The following is a 16654-nucleotide window of genomic DNA, read 5'->3' on the forward strand; positions in this document are numbered from 1 at the left end:
CCTATGTTGCTTAGTTTCCAGCTCGCATACTCGTACATTCCATGTACTGATGCCAGTTGGCCTGCATCGTCTTATGATGCAGATACAGGTACCCCGGATCAGCATCCTACACGTCGTTGATCCAACTGAGCACTCCAGAGTCAGTGGTGAGCCTCCTTGCATTCCAGAGGACTCAATTATTTTGTGTTCTTAGTTTTTGTTTTATTAGGATGTTGCGGGGTCTGTCCCAACATCCATCTCAGTATTTTAGAGGTTTCATAGACAGACAGTCAGTCAGTTAGTTTTGAGTCTCTCATCTATGTATATATGTAAATATTCTATTTTGAGATTCTAGTTGCCTTTATGGCCATATTTTATAAGTTAGGTTGTTTTGTAATATTGCATTTTATTGAGTTATTCTGTTGGGTTAGGTTTCCGCTGAGTTAAGAAAGCCAGGCCAAGGGTTCGCTTGGGGCCAGAAATGGTCTCCGGGTGCCGGTCCCGCCTAGGGTGTAGGCTCGGGGCGTGACACCTACACCCTGGGCGGGATCGGCATCCGGAAACCATTGTTGGCCCAAGCGAACCCTTGGCCTGGCTTTCTTAACTCAGTGAAAACTTAACTCAACAGCATAACTCAAGCCAATGGAAGGTTATAAAACAACCCAACTGATAAAATCTAGCCATAACGGCAACTCGAGTCTCAAAATAGAATATTTACATATATACATAGATGAGAGACTCAAAACTAACTGACTGACTGTCTATCTATGAAGCCTCTAAAATACTGAGATGGATGTTGGGACAGACCCCGCAACATCCTAATAAAACAAAAACTAAGAACACAAAATAATTGAGTCCTCCGGAATGCAAGGAGGCTCACCACTGACTCTGGAGTGCTCAGCTGGATCAACGACGTGCAGGATGCTGATCCTGGGTACCTGTGTTTGCATCATAACAAGATGTAGACCAACTGACATTAGTACATGGAATGTACAAATATGCGAGCTGGACCGCTAAACAACAACTTGAAAGGGATACAAAAGAGAACTTCCCTTGGCTCTGTTCAACTCATGAATAACTGAACTCAATATAAAGTAATGAGACACATGCAATATATAAAACTTGCAAAACTATTTAAAACATGACATAAAAATCATATTTACAATATCATGAAAATACCATGTTTCCTCTCAAAGTCTACTTGTGCAATGCATGAATGAAGTCCCATACCCCCATCCATACTAAGCAGAACTTCTCGAGGAACCAAGCTCTTTCTACTGTGGGAGTTCTCTAACCTATAACCACCACTACATGCTTAAGTAGTGATACAACGTTTTACCTCACGTTGCCCAAGGACCATCCTATACCTTGCTGTGATATAGGAAGCTAACTTTACTAAGTGGATCCACTAGCTTAACTTACGGGATCATCTAAAAAGTATGACCCAAGAAATTCCATGTTTGGCTACATGGTTCTTATGGAGAGTTGAGTTAATATGAACTCGTGTCCCCAATTCGGTGCTCAAGACTACTCCCAAAAATACTTTAGCTCATAAGTGTTTTAAACACATCTTTCTTTAGTTGAGATAATTACTCAAAACTTAGCCCAAAGGCTCTTGAAAACTCTTTGTAAGAACATCTCAAAACCATAATTTAATATGATCATTGATGACTCGGGATATTCATACTGCTTTAACATTGATGGTATATCTAGAGACCATACTATTTAAACATTGATGACATACTCGATTTGTCATACTAATCATGTTTTAGAAGCTCTTTCGCAAAACTCATCTTTTCTTTAAAAGAGATAGTGCTCAAACTGTTCAAAACTCTTTTGGAAATCTCAGTTTTCTCTCATCTTAAATGTGAAAACATTTATAAACTTCTTTGGGAATACTTAGTTCTCTAATAACTTTGAGAAATGCATTTGACTCTTGCTCTTGGCTTAACTTGAAACTCTTGACTCTTTACTTAACTTGAAACTCTATACTTAACTTGAAACTTGAGCCTTAAAAAGAAGTTAAAACGTTCAATGAAGACTCTTGAAAAACTTTAAAGACTCTTGCTTGACTTACTTCTTAACTTCTAAGCTTGGCTCTAACTTCACTTGGCTTGGAAACTAACTCTCCTTGAATTGGAATTATGAATTCAAGGTGTTTGATCACATGTTATGGATGAGTTCTTGACGTTTAGACGTACATTGGAGTGTTGAAAACAACTAGGAAACATAGGTACAATACCTAGGAACATGTATGAAAAGGTGGGGAAGGAATGGGAAGACTTGGTGTCCTTGGCGCTCTGAGAGGCGCGGAGCGCCAGCCCTTGAAGTTCAGAAGGGGCCTGCTGGCGCTCTAAGAGATGTGCCACGCCAAGGGTAAAACCTCAGAACCCCTGTTGGGGCGCGCTGGCAGGCGCGACGCCCCAGCCTTTTCCCCAAAAAATCCGACTCTTCTCTTTCATTTTTCCAACTCTAAACCTCCTTAACTTCAATGGATCCAGCCCCAAACACTTAGAATCATAAACCCCTCAACATACAATAGATTTCAACTCACAAACACAACTGGAAACATGTCCCAAATCAACAAGAACTTCAACACAATCACAACCAACAACTTCAACAAATAAAACCAACAACTTCAACAAACATAATCAATCTTTTCTCAATAATAAAAAATGAGTTTGGCGTGTTGGGGAAAGAACCAACCAACACTATGAACTCACATACCTTAATAGGGATCACCCTTGACGAAATCCATGACGATCTTGACGAATCCTTGCTTCTTCTTCTCTTTTCTCCTCTTCTTCTCCTCCTCTCTCAAAAACCCTAACTCTCACTCTTTTAAAATGGGACAAACTGATCTAAAAAAATCAGCCTAACACCTCAATATAACCCAAAGAAATGATTAGGGAAAAGACCAAAATACCCTCAAAATTTCCGGACGAACTTCACTTCCCTGCCAACTTCCCAACTTCCAAAGGGCATACCTCACTCATACAAACTTGGAATCGAGCAAACTTGGTGGCGCTAGAAAGATCATTCCACGAGCTTCGCAAACAAAACTGGAACTGCACCTAACTAATCCTGAGCTAGGAGTTATGACTATTCAAAGTTGGCCAAAGACTCACTTTTTCCCATACTTAGCCAATTTTCCAGATCTTTAAAATTCTTTCCAAAAATGAAAATTTCCAATTCTAAGCCTCTTCAATTATTTCACATTGCCGGATGTTACAAATTATCTCTCACTTCCATTCTGGAAGAGCTATGTTCTGAGCCGCACCGTCGGGCCCTTGGTGTTCTACCTTGACTTGTTGTCAGTTTGGGCACTTAACAACAAACTTAGCAGTGCATCTCTTCATACTAATCCACCAATAGACTTCTCTCAAGTCATGGTACATCTTTGTGAAACCAAGATGGATCGAATATCTGGAACTAAGAGTTTCTACCATGACCCTCTCATAGAGTTCATCCACCTTTGATACACATAATCTACCTTGGTATCTCAATACACCATCTCCACCTTTTTTCAAAAGCTATTACCTTTTGCTTATAAACAGTTGCCTTTAGTTCAAGTATAATAGGGTCTTTATCTTGTTTCTCCTTCACTTCTGACACTAGTGATGATTCAGCCCCATTCATCACCACAACTCCACCTTCACTGGAATCCAACAGACGAGCTCCCAAATGGGCAAGTCTATGAACTTTCTTAGCCAATTATTTCTTGCCTTCCTCAACATGAGCATTACTCTCCATGGACAACCTGCTCAAAACACCACAACAACATTAGCTGTCAGGCCCCGAGGCTACCCCTTTGACGTAACATATGACCTAGGATCACGAGTGATCCCAAGCTAACCCTGAGTCTGTCATATCATAAGAATACGAAAAATAACTAAGTAAAATATGAACTGTGCGAAAGCTATAACAGTGGATATCTTAAAATGGTGAAAAACCCAAATAGTCTAAATATAAGTGAAATAAACTAAGAGTTTAGTGATAATTGAAACAACCACTTAAACAACTCAAGCTGAATCTACTACTATGTCTGAAAAGCCTATAACTGAGTTGAGTTGCAGGTACATGCCCCCAGCTAACTCTAACAAAACTAAAACTAAAAATAATAACTAAAATGAAAGCATGTTTATTGTCGTCGGAATATGAGGACTCACTATTAAAGCTGCTGAAAGCGGATCGAGAATCGATCTAAGCGTGATCTGGATGCTGAGTACCTGAGCCTACATCATGAAAGGATGTAGCACAGAGTATGCGTTAATACTTGAAATGTAATGAGCATGCATGAGATAGATACTAAGTTGAACAAATATATATGAGCTGAACAAAGCATAATTGAGCAATGACATAATTTGAGTAAGAATATAAATATTGAAACATAACTGAAAAGCTAAGCTGAATGCAATGACCAAGTACTAATCATGAAGATAACATGCTGAATTGTATACTGATATAAATGCGGAAAACCTGGTCAAATGCACTAAGAGTCTGACTGTGGGAGCTACTATTAATCGACATAAACCATGTGAGCTAAATGTGGAGTCCGATGTATACGCCTCATCGAGAGGACCTAATATACTTTGTCAGGGGTATAAAATCATGATTGTGGTGTGATCACTAAAAATTGATGCCCAACAGAGGGGACATATAATCCTACGCGGGCACTTTGAGACTATGAGGGTACGATGAACCCTAGTCCAACTCGGTGCTAAGTCTACTCCCAACTGAATGCACTAAACATAATGAAGATTCTTTTAAAAGCCTTTTGATTCAATAGAAAACAACACAATAACGAAAACAATTTTAAAAGAGATTTAAAAGTAATCATGAAATTATTATGGATAAAGGAAAGTGAAATAAAGGAAAGAATATAAAAGATTGAAGGGTAATTTTGTTATTTAATGAGTTTATCCCATGATAAAAATATGATGAGATTACTATACAACCTATGGGTAGAGATAACTTAATTCGGTATTAATTATTAATCACGCGATAAGTTATCTCGGATTGGCCAACCAAAAAACAAACTAAGTGGCATCATATTTTAATCCCGGGACTATATGTTGTTATCCCTCACAACAAACTATCCCTTAGAAGTTTGTAATTGATAAAACAAAGGGATCTATCTTTTCACAAATGTCCGGTCTGATTCATTGTTAACTTTTGCTAGCTAATACACGTAAATTACATACTTATTATGCAAAAAATAAATAATACATGAATTACGCATATCATTATACATTCACTCATTATTATTAGTTTGAGTGTTTGACTTATTTAGATTTATTCTTCTTAAATGAACATCAATTTACAAGGTGAAAGATCTATTATTTTTAAATTGTAAGTACATTAATATATTTTTTCTTTTCAAGTTAAATAGTGGATTTATTTTTATTTGAGCAAGTGCATAATTTGATTTAGTTACTATAAAATAACCAAAAGATTCTAGTAATAGTAAAATATATTCACAATAGTTAATTACAAATTGATAAATTTCATGTACTATATTAAACACCAACTTACCTATTTAAATTAACTTTTAGATTTATTTATGTTATTATAAAATCAGATTTTGAATATCAAAATTAATATAAATTTTCCTTAATAACTTTCAATATCAAGAAAAAATTACTTTTATTGGGATATTGGCAAGTAATTTAATGACCACTGTGAAATTTATGTATATAAATATGCATGATATTTCTTCTTCTTAGTACACATATGTTTTAAGAAATAATTATCTAATATATTTCATTATATTCTAGCATGGAGCATAAGAAGACATCAGGACGTCATAAAAATCCATTGGAGAACATAGAGAATGAATCTGCTCGATTCACTACATTCTCTAAACGACGTTCTGGCTTATACAAAAAAGCTTGTGAACTTGTTAGAGAATGTGATGTCGATCTTGGAATTATTATGTTTTCACCGAAAGGTATACCTTATTCCTTTATTAGTCCAACCTCTAATGTGGTCATTGATCGTTTTATAAATCCTACAACAAAATTAAATGCAAGTGACCGACTTGTTGCGGTAGAAGCACGCAAAAAAGTAAGTCAATTTAATGATATTCTTAATGAATTGGACGAAAGAGAAAAGATTGCAAATGAAAAATTAGATCGAATGAGTGAGGCTAGAGATATAGGTTGGTGGGAGTCCATAGACCGATTCAGTGTACATAATACAATGAAGTTTGAAGCTTGGTTAATTTCCGGTGAATTTAGTTTGAACGAACATTTGGAGCAGCTAGAAAATGGAGCTTCATCCTCCTCACAGATTCCATCAGATGATGCAAATATCTCACCTAATGTCTTCTAGACGAATTATCTTCAGATAATATTATTTATCAAAGTCCTTTGCTTTAATTTTTTTGTTATTTATTATTTTGTTTCAATTATGATATTTAATTCTTGTACTTTGCAATGATATTTATTGAAGACATTTATATTTATGATTATCTATTGTCTCCAACATGTTTGAATTAATATCATAATATGGGTTTAAATTATACGCAACCTAATATACGAACCTCTCACTTTGTCTAAAACTATATTTGAAGCACGTCATATCAAAAAATTTATTTAGAAAATAGAGAAACAGAAATATGTGACTAAAACTTACTAAAATACAAAAGGATTTAACTCTATGTGATGAAAGAGTTTGAAAAAATCAATATTTAAAGGAGAATTTAAAGTCTCCAAGTTTTATTTCCAAGAGGTCAATAAGTTCCAACAAGTTAAATTCATATAATTTGGACAACATAAAAAATGAATGTTGTGCAAAACTTATCCGAGCACATTTAACAAGAATGCTGACAAAAGTATGAATGTTGATCGAAGTCAAACTTCGGCCAAAACATCAAAGTTGAACACCTAATGACATAAACTCGCATCAGAAGCCTCAAGGCCCAAATCAACCCTGCGACTAGCCCAAATTGGCCCTTAGGAGTTGATGGAACCGACGGAAATCACATCCGACACCTGAACTTCAAATGCTGACTAAAGTCACCCCTTTCACTTAAGAACTTCTATAACGAGAAAAACTCGCATAAAACTCAAATGAACGACCCAATGATTGAACTGTCAGTCCTATAAAGTCATAAATAACTTGAGGTCACTACAGGGTCATTACATATTCATAATAAAATTACACCTCAGAATAAATTTTAAAACTTCATGCTTCTATCGGATAGAGATTTAATAAATGTTATTATCCAGAAATGAATCATTTATAAAGTACTAAGTGAGTTATTTACATCCTCTTACGGGACGGTGATGAGAATGAGGTTTCATTTTTTTTATTAGATCCATACAATTTCATGTTAAAAATACTCATATTTAACCACATCATGTTTCTACCGAATAAGGTTTCAATAAATGTTATTTGAATCATTCATAAAGTACTAGGTGATTTATCTTATTCTCCGATGGAAACTGTGATGAGAATGACTTCATTTTTTCATTAGATCTAAACGATTATTCATGGTAAAATTAGTCTATATGACCATATAGCTTGCACTAAAGACCTTAATTAATTTCCACTAACCTTTTGGTCCAATCTCATCGACTTGATCAAATAAAAGATATTAATTGATTTAAGTTGCTTCTCTTGTATCAACACCTTAAGCTTATCATTGTTTTGATTTACATTGTTTTGTGCATGTGAATCAATGAATTGCACACTTTTATTTACTCTCTAAAGTATATAAAATTCATGAAATGATTGTCGGATGCATTAATTAATCATTGGATGAAAAAAGTATGAAATCTAGGGAATTTGTTTGAAAATTGAAGTCAGCATCATTTTATGAATTCTAGTATAGATTAAAGTGAAAGTACATAACTTGTTTGTTCACATGCACGAAACAATGTGAATAACTTTTTTTTTCGTTCAACAATGATACTTACTACATGTACTTGAGTTTTTATGGAGAATGGAAGAGCAGATCTTGTATAGGATAACTCATGTAATTTATAATTTTGAGAAGTGGACCTGTCTTTTGAATCTTTAATTTTGTATAATTGAATTATGAAAAGATAGGATAAGTCTTTCCTATCAATAAAAAAAACACTAGACATACTAAGAGAAAATAAGACAAAGAGAACAATTAGCTCTATACGTACTCACTCGAAGGACTAAGAAAAATCGAGATAAAAAAAGAATAAGCAACTAACTTTATGTGTAAAATCGAGAGCCTTTAATTTCTCCTATGAAAACGAAGAATGGTTTTGGGCAAGATAAGAGAAGAACTAAAAGTTGAAAACATATATTTAAAGTTCAACTAGTTGACTATAAGGAATTAACCATTCAAAGTTTATGATAACATTCTGTAACTTTTTCCTATCCATTCCAAGTCCAAATTCCCGAGGTGTTACAATATAGTTCATTAAAAGTATGATATTTTATGTAAATGATTAAGTAAGGTTTCTTATGTTGACTCACCATGATATATATGCTCAGGGCCGGCTCTATGCTTGCAAAAATAAGGCCTTCGCCTTAGGCCCCCAAATTTCGGGGGCCCCAAATTTTTGTGAAGAATAAATTATGTGTTAAAATTTTTATAGAAAAATTAATTATTTATGATAAAAAGTATAATTTTTTTAAAAATAAATTATTTTATCCACTTTAACATCTTTTGTACTTTGTTAAAAATAAGAATTAACAGTGAAAAGTGTTGAACAAAGAGAATTACGAATTATTTTTTATTTCTTTTTAAATTTTAGTTTCAAGCATTACTCTAAGCATATTAAAATGAGATATACCAAGTCATCAATTTTTTGAGTCAAATTCTATGATTCTAAACTTCTAACTCTTATCTTTATTTAATATTTATCAACTTATTGCATATATCATTATGTTAACAATGCATATAATAATTGTCTCACTTAAAGGATGTTTTTCAATGTTGTGTTGATAAAATCTTACCTAAAACTAGTAACTCAAAAAACAATATTAAGTACTAATAATTTTCATCTTAATAGTGTACTTTTTTTTTTTTTTGAATAAATACGTATATGAAGTGTATTTATATTTTAGGCCGCGAATTGAAATTTCGCTTTAGGCCCCCAATTAGGTTGAGCCGCCCCTGTATATGCTTTGAAAGATGGTTTCAAACTAATACTTATGCATGGACTCAATCCAAAAATGGATGGGATGACACTCGTCTTATTCCACCAAGATAAGTCAGCCTAAACTCAACTAATACAATAAATGCAAAAGTAAAACAAGAAAAATAGACTAACACCGTCTAATAATATGGAATCAACTCAAATAAAACCCTAAACCCAGTTTTCACGTGTACAAGCCTCTAAAGTATTACAATTGATTTGAAAGAAAAATACAAGTCTCAAATGATATTATCTCTAGAATAGAACAAGATCATAAATAAGGAGCAGGAGGGTCCGCTAAGATGACAAACAACTACCTCACAAATCGCCATAGGAAGCCTCGGACAAGAAGAGAAGAGACAGCAATCACGAAGATCCAAGCTCATAACCTACACAAATGTAGGAGCAAGCGATGAGTACCAAACAACACGGTACTCATCAAGCGAGCTCATAACACAAGTTAAGAATATATAATATGGGTACTCCTACCAATCAAACTGAACCTCCACAGCTACAACCTGCATAAAATCAACTCAACCTAACACTTCATAATTTAAATAACACATAGCTTAATAACAACCCTCCAAGATTACAGATTAGTAACACACATGATCAAGTTCACCAATCACAAGTTCCACTGAAAGGCACTCACAAGTTCACAAAATGATAAAGATATGCAACGCAATTAAATGCAATACCAAGTATGGTGATGCATGTCTGACCTAGTTAGACACATCCGATGTTTCTATATCCAGGACCCATGAGGGACTTATCATTCCATGCATCCGTTGCGGTGTACGACACATCCCTTGATAATAGAATTCATCGCAGTTTGCAACACGTCCCTTGAATTGTAATATTCATCCAACGTGCGACTCGTCCCTCAAAATAGTACATCCTCTTCAATTTCTTATTCTTGCTCAACTCACATAACACTTGTCACAACCATGTCTCATAATCAATGCAAATGACCTGTTCACACAATTAATGAGGAGATGGTCATTTTCATAACAATGCACAATTCATAACAAAATCATGATAAAACATCAACAATGAATCAATAAGCCTTTCAAACCATTCTTAACACATTACACACCAATAATTAATCACATTGCCTTTTATTACTCCTTTGTCATCGTTAGAATTATTCAATATGGACAAGTCTATCCATCACCAAGTCCTATTTATCCCCAATATATACCACAAGAAAATACATGATACTATACACTTAAAAAGGGTCGAGAAATTGACTTGCCTCAATTAATCAACAATTCACTCTGAGACATGAGTCTTCCCCTTTCGTTGGGCTTCCAAATCAATTTAACCTATTCAAATAAATAACCACAATAAGATTTTGAAACTAATAACATCGATATTACTATGTGTCTGGCCTCGACCCAAAAACTCACCCCAAATTTATAATCAAGTTCCAAATTTTGATATCAATTAACATGTTAAGTCTCACATTTTCTAAAATTCAAGCCCAGGGTTAAGTCTTTATCCCCAATAGACATAATAATAATGATATTCATATAATACAATGCACCTAATATTTAACTATATGCACTTAATATATATTAAAACAATTGAAGTTACAACACAATATTCATAAGGTATATTCCAAAACTGAAGCTAAAAACAGAAACTATAACAATTTACGTAGGAATTATGCACCCCACCCTTCTATTAGTTTAGCTTGCTAATTGGCACATCATAATGCCATAAAGAGTATTGTAATATTGAATGCCGCCACAACAACAAGAGGCCATCATGACATTCTATATTGTTTTGTTAGGATCCGAAAGAGTCAATACTCAACTATAAATTAAATTAATTATCTAAATTTTAGTTCATTTTGTAGAGGGCCAAAAGAAACCGGATATTTAATAAATATTGAATTTGATTCATTAACTACAAATTAAATTAATTATCTAAAAATTACCTGTCAATTAAATAATCGTAATTATTGAATAGTTAAAATATAACAAACTAATTTCACCGACTGATCTGAATTGACTTTGGACAACTATCAATAGGGATAAAACACCAATTTTAGAAAAAAAAATGGAAATATGAACTTCGGCGTCATTACAATAACCACATCACTTGCACAAAATACTTTAATGAATTGCCACTAACCTTTTTGGACAATCTCATCGAGTTGATCTAATAAAAGATACTAATTAATTTAAGTTGTATTTCTTGTATCAAACACTTAAGCTTATCATTGTTTTAATTTACATTGTCCTGTGCATGTGAATCAATGAATTGTGTGTTTTCTCTTAATTTCTTAAGAATGTAAAATTCATGAAATGATTGACGACTACATTAATTAATCATTGGATTTAAAAAGTAAGAAAGCTAGTGAATTTGTTTGAGAATTGAACTCAACATCATTTTATGAATTCTAGTTTAGAATAAAGTGAAAGTACATTCTTAGTTTCAGACACAACCGTTATATATAAACTATAATTACTCCATCCATTTCAATTTGTTTGTATGATTTTTGACTTAACACAAAGTTTAAGAAAATAAAGAAAACTTTTGAATCTTGTGGTCTAAAACTAAGAGCATGTTTGATATGCGATAATGATTGATTTAAAATTAGATTAATTTAAAGTTTACGTAAGGCAAGTGAATTAAAATATAGAGAGTTTATTATAATTATTAACATTATATTTATGCATCCAATTTTGTTTTCCGGAGTTTGCTTCAAAGAGTGAGATTTTTTTTTTAAAAAAAAATTAGATTTTAATATTAGGTGTAAATGTCTATATTAGAACCTAAATATTTTTGACATTTGTGTCATAACTTTTTTAATGACATTTTACCAAATGTCATTGTGTTTACGATATTTGTATCAAATGTCGTCGTTTTTATTACATTTACATCGAATGTCATTATTTTGATGACATTGTTCCCAAATGTGACTGATTTTACGATAATTTATGTCAAATATCATTGTTTATACGACATTTATGGTAAATGTGATTGTTTTTACGACATTTACATTAAATGTCATCATTTTTGCGACTTTTTTTTCATAATTGTCATGAAAATTGCTATTTCTTGACATTTATTTCAAATGTCACTAAATAAATGTCGTCATATCTCCACTTTCTTGTGGTGAAGTGAATAATTTGTTTGTTCACATGCACGAAACAACGTGAATATTTTTTTTTTCTTATTTCAACAATAATAATTACTACATGGACTTGAGGTTTCCGGAGAATGGAAGCATCATTTTTTTCTCATAAAAATCAAGAACAATTCTCGTATAGGATAACTCATGTCATTTGAAATTTAGAGAAGTGGACCTTTCTTTTGAATCTTTAATTTGGTAGAATTAAATTATGCAAAGAAAGGATAAGTCTTTCCTATAAAAAAAAGACACTCACATACTAAGAGAAAACGAGACAAAGAAAACAATTAGTTCTATACATACTCACTAGAAGGATGAAGAAAATTGAAATAAAAAAAAAGTAGTATCTAAATTTAGGTGTAAAATCGAAAGCCTTTCTCCCATGAAAACAAAGAATAGTTTTGGTCAAGATAAGACAAGAAGTCAGTTGAAAAAAATATATTTGAAATTCAATTGGTTTACTATAAGGAATCAACCATTCGAAGTTTATGATAACTGTACAATTTCAACACATATCAATCAATGAAAACATTAAATTTCCAACTCTAATGTTTATGTCGCCAAGACTACACCCTAGACGTGACATGGTACCTAGAGCCACAAGTGAGCCCAAGCTAACCACATGACATGGAATAACGCTAGATAGCATACATAAACAGAATAAACTAAATGGTGGAAAGAAGTCTTAATATCCATCATATCATAAAAGAGAATTTGATACAAGAAAATATACACGAAATCTACAAACTATGTGAAAAGACTCAACTCATAAATGAGTTGCTAGGACAAGTCCTTAGATAGCTTTTAACTATTTGACACTGAAAAAGAATAAAGTAGAAACTCATAAAATTTATGTCCCGGAAACATGAGGGCTCACCAAAGAAGTGCAAGGTGAGGGGATCCTGTACTAACCACAGCCAGAAGGATGTGCTTCAAAATCTATATTATGAAATGCGGTCGGTACTCAAAATATATTGAGTATGAGGAAAAGTTCACAACCATGATATAAAGTCATGCAATATCTAAAAAACCTAAAAATTTGTGGGATGTATACAATAACTGATACTAACCATATGAGCTTCAACATGCAGATCATTGTTCTGCTCCCACACCAAAAAGAGAGTGTCCCACTTGACAAGGTAAGAACCCGTCACAGTTGTTGCTACACCGAGCACTGATGCCCAATCCAAGAGTGTGACCCGAGCATTGATTCCCCGATAGATGGAGTGATTGAGATGCAAACTTCATCTCAGGCTTAGCCTGACAGGATGACATTTTTACCTCTCTCTCTGTTGTTTTTATTGATTATCTTTGTTTTAGTTGCATTTGAGGACAACTGTTTTTCTTTTGTGGGTGGGGTGAAGTATTGTCATACCTACCGCTTGTCATTATATTTTATTTGTGAATATTGAGTTTTGTTGATCTATACATGTGTTTTGACTGTGTTTTGATCTTAATCTTGTGGATGCTTGAACTTATGGCCCCTTGTTTTGAATGAAAATGATTTTAAACCTATTTTTAAAATTTGTGCCACCTGTATTGTGTGTGATTGTGGCTGTTCTTGTGCGAATTTGAGTATCGGTTATGATCAATATTGATGACTTGAATAATGCTCTTAATTGAACGAAATGAATATGCGGTTACGATGAGGCCAATGAAGTTGCATAGACAATGTGTGAATGTCACGCCCCGAGCCTACACCCTAGGTGGGACTGGCACTTAAAGACCATTGTTGGCCCCAAGCGAACCCTTGACCTGACTTACTAACTCATCGGAAGACTTAACTCATCACATAAACATTTATGAAGAAACTAGAATGTCATAAAGGAACATTTAATTGGCCATTTAAGAAAACTCAAGTCTTTAACATAAGAACTGAAAGGTAAAGACAACTGAAATAACTAACTGACTGTTTGTCTATGAAGCCTCTAAAACAACTGAGATAGAGTTGGGACAAATCCCACAACATCCTAATGGACTAAACTAGAAAGCAATGAAAATAGATCCTCCAGAATGCAAGAAGGCTCAACAACTAACTCTGAACTGCTCACTAGATCAACGGTGCGCTGGAATGTCGATCCTAGTTACCTGTGTCTGCATCATAAGACGATGCAGGCCAACTGGCATCAGTACATTGAATGTACGAGTATGCGAGTTGGAATGCTAAAACAACATAGGCTTGAAAGGGAATCTGAAAGAAATACTTACCTTGGCTCTTCTCAACTCATGAATACTTAACTGAACTCATTCAATATAAAACAGTTTAAAACAAGTGCAATATAAAGAAAAGTTGTTTAAAAAACATGATGTCAACTCTGTGTATGTACAAGGATACAACATAACTCTGAAATGTATGTAAAAATACAATGAACTGATGTATATAAAAATACAATAACTTTTGTGGGAGTTTCTCTAACAGACAACCATCACATAAGAGCTATTGTGATGATACATCGATCTCCCTCACGCTGCCAACGCATCCTATACCCGTCCAAAGGTATAGGACTTGAATTACCGAATGGTTCACTAAGTTGCTCAGGAATAACATCAAAGTTCATAGCAACATAATGAGTTACAAAAGATAAACTCGCTCTTGGGTCTAGCAAAGCATAAACAGTAAAGTCACCAGTGACAACATCTGGCGAATCCTCTTGCTCTTGGCGATTGTTGATTGCATAAAGGCGGTTTGCTCTTCCGCTAGTACCGGAAGTAGCTCCTCTAGGTGCAGCCCTGTCTGGTGGAGCAGCTGCAGAAAGTTGCGCCATATTTCCCCTATTACCATTACCTTGCATGTTCTCAGGACAGTGTGACCGTTCTGACCACACTTGAAACAACTAGTAGAGCCCTCATGACAAATACCTGGGTGGTTCCTATCACACTTAGCGCAGGCAGGGGGCTTACTTCCCCTTTGCGCCATACTACCCTGAGAATAGGCAGGCTTAGCTCTGAAACTATAGGAATTACTATTGTACTCACCTTTGTTCTTAGGTACAGGTGCACTAGCAGATGGTGGAGCAGGTCCCTTCTATTTCTGTGGGAGGGATGACCGGTTGGCATAACTCTTTTGCTGCCTGAACTCGTCCCCTGATGTCTTAGCCCTCTTATTCTTAAACTCTTCTTTATCCTTCAGCTTATCCTCCTCAACTTGTTGTACATGAATCATAAATCTTGCTAGGTCAATATCCCCTATCAGCATAGCTGCCTTGCCTTCCTTGCTTGACTGACGAGACAACCTAGCAACATATAAACTCACCCTGCTCCTCATGTCAGCAACCATCTCCGGAGCATAGTGGGAAAGTTGTGTGAACTTCAGACTGTACTCATGTACACTTATAGACTCCCGATTAAGGGTGATAAACTCTCTTATCTTTGCCTCTCGTGACTCACGGGGAAAGAAACATCTCGTGAGAGCACTCCCAAACACAACCCAACTCACTATTGGCGCATCCTCAGCCCTATTCTTTTTCCATTGGTCGAACCAGATTCTAGTGACACCCTTCATTTGGTATGCAACTAGTTCCACCCTCTCCGCATCAGCAACATGCATCACATCAAATAGCCTTTTCAGCTCCTCAATGAAGTTCTTCGGATCCTCAATGACACTTGAACCTATGAATCTTGGTGGGTTCATCCTTAAAAGCTCACGAATCCTTGAAGTATCAACCACTTTGTGTCGATTATCTCTCTGCCCAACATGATAGGTCGCAACTTCACTTAACATCCAAATAGCTTCACGGAAATCAGCATGGTTGATCTCTTCTTGGGTTTGAACTTCTAGGGCATTTGGTAACTCTTGTTCCTCAACACTCCTCAAAGCTAGACGACCTCTGACTGCTCTTCGTGGAGGCATGATCTTCTGAAAACACGCGCAAGCACGAATTAGAGAGAAACTTTTTAGAGATCAAACTCTAACGCACGAAATGAGTGTGAAAGAAGTGAGAAATTTTCCTAAATGTTGCAACTTCCTAATTATAGATGTGGTATGCTTCATTCTGATAAATAGGACTCTACAGACACGACTTTATAGACTCCCTAGGACTCTTGAACTCTGTGCTCTGATACCAAGTTTGTCACACCCCGAGCCTACACCTTGGGCGGGACTGGCACTCGAAGACCATTGTTGGCCCCAAGCGAACCCTTGGCCTGACTTACTAACTCAGCGGAAGACTTAACTCATCACATAAACATTTATGAAGGAACTAGAATGTCATAAATGAACATTCAACTGGCCATTTAGGCAAACTCAAGTCTTTAACATAAGAACTGAAAGGTAAAGACAACTGAAATAACTAACTGACTGTCTGTCTATGAAGCCTTTAAAACAACTGAGATGGATGTTGTGACAAACCCCACAACATCCTAATGGACTAAACTAGAAAGCAATGAAAATAGATCCTCCAGAATGCAAGAA

General features: G+C 34.9%; 2 protein-coding genes across 2 annotated transcripts; one reads left to right on the forward strand and one right to left on the reverse strand.

The window, feature by feature from the left end:
- The first annotated feature begins 5757 nt into the window (after nucleotides 1-5757).
- Nucleotides 5758-6312, forward strand: LOC125864473 (agamous-like MADS-box protein AGL29). Its single transcript, XM_049544490.1, has one exon. It carries the CDS (start codon nucleotides 5758-5760, stop codon nucleotides 6310-6312), a length of 555 nt encoding a protein of 184 aa, XP_049400447.1.
- An 8956-nt stretch (nucleotides 6313-15268) lies between these two features.
- LOC125863665 (uncharacterized) lies at nucleotides 15269-16093 on the reverse strand. The gene is made up of 2 exons (XM_049543703.1): nucleotides 15785-16093; nucleotides 15269-15520 (listed from the first exon to the last, which is right to left on the reverse strand). The coding sequence occupies exons 1-2, from the start codon at nucleotides 16091-16093 to the stop codon at nucleotides 15269-15271; spliced, it is 561 nt and encodes a 186-aa protein (XP_049399660.1).
- Nucleotides 16094-16654: the final 561 nt, after the last annotated feature.

Source organism: Solanum stenotomum, chromosome 5, assembly GCF_019186545.1.
Source record: "Solanum stenotomum isolate F172 chromosome 5, ASM1918654v1, whole genome shotgun sequence".
NCBI lineage: Eukaryota > Viridiplantae > Streptophyta > Magnoliopsida > Solanales > Solanaceae > Solanum > Solanum stenotomum.

Coding starts and splice junctions, on each gene's coding strand:
- LOC125864473 (XM_049544490.1), top strand. CDS start 5,758: ATGGAGCATAAGAAGACATCAGGACGTCATAAAAATCCATTGGAGAAC.
- LOC125863665 (XM_049543703.1), bottom strand. CDS start 16,093: ATGCCTCCACGAAGAGCAGTCAGAGGTCGTCTAGCTTTGAGGAGTGTT. Junction 15,521..15,784: donor GGCTATTTGATGTGATGCAT/GTTGCTGATGCG, acceptor TATGCTCCGGAG/ATGGTTGCTGACATGAGGAG.